The 5,426-nt window shown below is 33.7% G+C and overlaps 1 protein-coding gene across 3 annotated transcripts in view; it reads right to left on the bottom strand.

The window, feature by feature from the left end:
* The window catches only part of LOC124885555, a 37,926-nt gene that overhangs the window by 28,247 nt on the left and 4,253 nt on the right, over positions 1–5,426 (bottom strand). The window contains exons 2-4 of one of the 3 annotated variants that reach the window (XM_047393463.1): positions 2,959–3,027; positions 1,849–2,023; positions 1,687–1,740 (exon numbers count right to left, since the gene is read on the bottom strand). In XM_047393463.1, the coding sequence (XP_047249419.1) occupies positions 1,687–1,740; positions 1,849–1,920 (126 nt within the window). In that variant the 5' untranslated portion in view covers positions 1,921–2,023; positions 2,959–3,027. The remainder of the gene's footprint in view (positions 1–1,686; positions 1,741–1,848; positions 2,024–2,958; positions 3,028–5,426) is intronic. The other 2 variants (XM_047393462.1, XM_047393464.1) reach the window with 2 other exon arrangements.

Consider the following 5,426-nt stretch of genomic DNA (forward strand, 5'->3'; position numbering starts at 1 on the left):
TCTACCTTGGAGGCCACCTAACCCATTCAATAAAAGAGATGGATTTGAGTCTTAAATGCTGTCAGCTTGAAAGGTGTTTCGACCTTGGACTTAGGTATAGTCTTAGCCTACTTTGAAATAGCCCAATACATTTTAGTGTTTAGCTAAAGCATAAAAATACATTTTAGTGTTTAGCTAAAGCATATTGGAAAGGTGTTTCAATAAAAATACATTTTAGTGTTTAGCTAAAGCGTAAAAATACATTTTAGAATCCTTTTTTAAAAAAATAAATTAAAAAAATTAAATCTCTTTTTGGGTTTAGCTAAAGCGTAAAAATACATTTTAGAATCCTTTTTTAAAAAATAAATTAAAAAAATTAAATCCTTTTTTGGGAAGGGGGTTGGTTGGTGGTCGTTGGGGGTGTCAGAATAGGTAGTAGGGGTGGGGTAAGAAAAAGTTTTGAATTTATTTTGTTAAGAAAAAAATTAAAAAATTAGCGGGAGGGGTGGGGGATTAGTAGGAGCTGGGGGTCAGAGTAGGGGAGTGAGAGGGAAGGGGGAAGAAAAAAATTGAAAACTTTTTAAAAATAATTTTTTTTTTTTAGGTTGGGAGAGGGGGGAAGGGATAGGAGAGGGCGCTGGTAAGGGGGTTAGGGGGGTAAGGGTAGAAGAAAAGTTTGAATTTTTTAATAAAATGTAAATATTATTTTTGGAGGGGGGCTGGTGGGGGTAGGGGTGGGGTGGGGTGGGGTAGAGGATGGACTAAGAAAAAAATTTGAAATACTTTTTAAAACAATTGAATTTTGGGGTAGGGTAGGAGTAAGGGTGGGGTGGGGGTAAGGGTGGGGACGGGTTAAGGGTAGGGGTAGGGGTGGGGTGGGGTGAGGTAGGGGTAGTGTCGGGGTGATAGAGTATTGGGGCAGGGTAGATGATTTTGAGAATTGTATGAATATTTCAACTTTAAAATGAGGTTGAAAGAAAGTTTTGGAAAATGTTTTCCTTACTTTTTGAAGGAAAGTCATTTTCCTTAGATTTAAAGAAAATAAGTTGGTTTGGAAAACATTTTCCGAAACATTTAAGCCAACCAAACATAAGAAAACTGTAAAATGTTTTCCTTCATACCAAAAACACCCAGAGTATACAAATTGTCAAGAGGCAACCTCCAACTAATTTGATAAAGCCCTATAATCAAACAATGAAAATTGATAATAGCAACTCCCATCAGATTCTTTTTCAATTTTGGTCATGAGGAAGCTGTATTCATGTGGTAGTAGAAAATAGCAAAAGTCATCAATCTCTCATACATGTACACAGCAAGTTATAAGGGGTTGTTTGGTACACGGTATAAAGTTATCTCAAATAAATCTGATCCCAGGATTAATCATGGAATATCTCAACTTATCCCATCCAGCGTGAGATGATTTTATCCTATCTCCCAAAGTCGGATAAATTAGTGCATGAATTACAATCCAAAACTATAATCACAGGATATTTAGTCCGTGTAATGACCCCAAGTGTACAACGTGAAAACTTCAAACAGTTGGTAAACGAACACAAGTATACAGGGTGAAAACTTCAAACAGCTGGTAAACGAATTTAAAACAAAGGTTAGATTAAGACCCAGGCTTTTAACCTCATATCAATTAAAGTGTATTGATTTTGAGGGTAAACAGTAAGAATGTAATTCCAGAAAACAAGAAAAACACACCCGAGAAGCAGGAAGGTTATTAAGCTCGGCAATAGCAACCTCGTGACTTCTCACCTACATATCGTGCCACAAATAAATATTACCCATTAGTAATTTCAATTTAGTTCCACAAAACTCTCAATAGCCATTTGAAAACACTACATATAATCGATGCTAACATACCTCCTTGACCAGATGGCGTTGGGAGTCTGACTCGAGCAAACTGGAAGAGCCATAAGTTGCTGTTGTAGGCATTGCTCGCCTTTTTGGGTCCAATTATTATAATTACTATTACTATATATATTTACTAGATTAGTGTAATAGCTTTGCACTGTCTCTCTCGTTAATCAACAACAAGCTATATATAAAGAGAAAATTGATTATTAGAAAATGATAATTGAAATTAGAATAAATTTTATATCTATATAAATGTTATCACTTGTGCAAAAAAAAAAAAGGACAAACATTAAAGCTAATTATTAAAAATAATGATAATATGTCAAATTTCATTGGTTATTCATAATAGAAATAATTGCGTATAATTAAATTTTAAAAGAGAATTCATATAAAATTAGAATAACTAACCACTTTCTTGTGGCGAAATGTAACATACTAACATCAATCTGGTCAAAATTACAAATAAGATTATTTCAAATTATTAATTATATATATATATATGAGTTATTATAAACAAAAATCATAAAAACTTCTCAATTAGTAATCATCTATCAAGAATATATGATGATTTATTATTTTAAATTTGAAGAACATACTAAAATCACAAAAGAAAATTTCTCAATTAACAATAGTTTATCAAAATATACCATAATTTATTATTGCAAATATAAAAAAACATATTAAACTTTAGAAAACTTACCTCAAATCACAAGAAAATTTGTCTCTTCAAGCATAAATACTATTTATATTTCACCAAAAACTTCTCAATTAGCAATTATCTATCAAGAATACATAATAATTTATTATTATAAACTTCAAGAACATACTAAAATTTTAGAAAGTTTACCTTAAATCACAAGCAAATTTAACATATTAAAAAATTTAGAAAAACTTCATCAAATCACAAGCAAATTTATCCCTTTAATCAAAAAGGAATATCAAAATTTCACAAAAGAACTTCTTAATTAGTAACAGTCTATCAAGAATACACGATAATTTATGTATTATAAACTTAAAAAATATACTTAAATTTTAAAAACTTACCTCAAATCACAAATAAATTTATCTCTTTAATTATAGATACTATCAAAATTTTAATTCGTAAATATTTTATACCTAAATCTGTTTTTTCCCTACGTATAAAGAACAGCTTGGTATTTTCCGCTTCAATTCCTCCCGAAAAACCTAAGAATAAAATCACGAAAAGCTCAAACAATATATATTAATGTAAGAAGAAATAAAAAGAGGAAAACTAATAAAAATATGATTTGTTAACGCAAATAAAACGATGTAATAAAAAATAAGAGTGCATTGTACCTTTTATATAGGGATATGAGGTAGATCAAAGTGTTGCTCCATTGTAGAGCTGTCAAAATGGGCTAGCCCAACCCAACCCTAGCGGGCTAGAGAATTAAATGTGCTAGGACGGGCTAGCCCTTTTAACTAAAGGACCTTTAAAATAGTGACCCAACCCAGCCCTAAGAGGGCCGCGGATTGTCAAAATTTTGCATTACAAAAAATCAAATTAAAAAGAAAATCATACTTTTTAAGCCCCAAAGAAAAAAGATTGCTAGACATGAGGCTCAAACCCAGACAGCTGGGATGAGTTTGCACACCTTCAACCACTAGACTATTGTTGCTTTGTGTATAAAGGTTTTTCAGCTATTTGTATATATTCAAAAACTATTACATTTAATTTATATATTCTAAAAAAAATTTCGACGAAGGTTGTTCATCTAACCAAGCTTGCTACAGGGACGCTCCGCCCCTGTCCACGAGGGATATAAACAAAGTTGATGTCTTCAAAGAAACTCGTCAATCTTTTTCTAATTGAAATTTTTGGCCCATTTCTGGATCATTTTATTTATCACTGATAATCCAAAAACAATTCAAGCCCAAATTTAAAATATTGATCCAGATCCAACACTTGACCCGACCCGTACAAGAAAGATGAGAAGTTTCTAAAAAATGAATAAAAGGCATCTCTTGTATAGAGTACTCAATACTCCTCTCTTGCCATTTTCGCCGCCTCCACTTTTTTGTTCTTCTCCGGTGTAAATTGAAAGTTTGTGCTGTATCTGCTATGGGTTATCTTTCAACTCCACCATTGTCTTGTTGTGTTCATGCTCTTTCTATCGTCTTCACTTGAATCTAGTGAGTCTTTCATATCTGATTTTCTTTTTCTTCTCCTTCTTGCTCTTAGCTTATCTCTTGGTGTTTCAGTTAGCTGGAGTTCATCCCCATGGTGTTGGCGATAAGTGTTTAGTATGTCCTCTTCTCAATGCATTATAAGTATTCTTTTCTTCCTCTTTCACCCATTAAACTGATTTTTGAGCTACCTGTATTGACCAAGTTGTTTTTACTTTGCAGGTATTGTTGTTCCTTAAACACTGACAAGATTGACCTACTGTGAAGGGAAGCTCCATCTTCCCTTATCTTTGATAAAGGTTTTAGATTGTTAGAGAATCTTGCTAGTGTTAGCACAGTAGAGTAGTTGTTATTAGTGGTCAAACAATCTCTGTTCCCCTGCTTAAATCTCGTGGGCTTGTAATATTTGGGACCCCCTACTTTTCCTTGCTCTTTATGTGACTTCCTTTCAATTGCTTGATTGTTGATATTATGCATATATATTGATCTTCCTTGTTCTGATCCTCAGATTGGGGATTTGTGTTTTATCCAAGTTAATATGCTTTTTTACCCTTACAGGTAGCTCATAGAAACTATGATAGTCTCTGACAATTTGTGCTTCAATTACTTCATTAGCTAGGACATCTGCTACTATGTTTCCTTCTCTGAATGTATGTTGCAACAGTGTTAGCCCTTGCCCTTATGTCTTAAATCTGCTCAATTAACTCTGAAGGTACTTTCCATTGATTGTTTATCATCCTTATTAGTACTAGGGAGTCAGTTTCTATTATCACCTCCCTGATTTCCTGCTCTCACATGTAATGCAAAGCATCTTTTATTGCTTCCATCTCTGCCTGGGTGTTAGAACTGACACCTAATCCTTTAGCTTTTGCATAAATCAAATCCCCATCATCATCTTGAATGCAAAAAGCACAGGCACTCTGTTTTTGTTCTTATTCATGAGTTTTCTGTTCTGATTTTGTAGTTCAATAAAACCATATAGGGGCTTAACCTGGAATATTATTGAAAGGCTTGTTTATTCGCGGGGTGTTTATAAATCTTATCCACTTAGTCCTGGGGTATCCCACTTATCCCATCCAGTTTGGGATTATTTTATCCCATCTTTTAGGTGGGATATATTAGTATGGGCTTATAATCCCTGGATAATTTAGTCAGAGTACCAAACCACCCTAAAGAGTCTCTGTAATGACTGCTTGACTGGTAGAAGACTATGAGGGCTGGGAATTTGCTTTGTGAATACACAGCCAAGAGCTGCCTTCCAGACAATTGGGCTATTTCAAAGTAGGCTAAGACTATACCTAAGTCCAAGCTCGAAACACCTTTCAAGCTGACAACATTTAAGACTCAAATCCATCTCTTTTATTGAATGGGTTAGGTGACCTCCAAGATGTAGAAGAAAGTAATAGTGGGGAAAGACGTGAACTCCCTTTTGGTAA

The sequence above is a fragment of the Capsicum annuum genome, chromosome 7, assembly GCF_002878395.1.
Source record: "Capsicum annuum cultivar UCD-10X-F1 chromosome 7, UCD10Xv1.1, whole genome shotgun sequence".
NCBI classification, from domain to species: domain Eukaryota; kingdom Viridiplantae; phylum Streptophyta; class Magnoliopsida; order Solanales; family Solanaceae; genus Capsicum; species Capsicum annuum.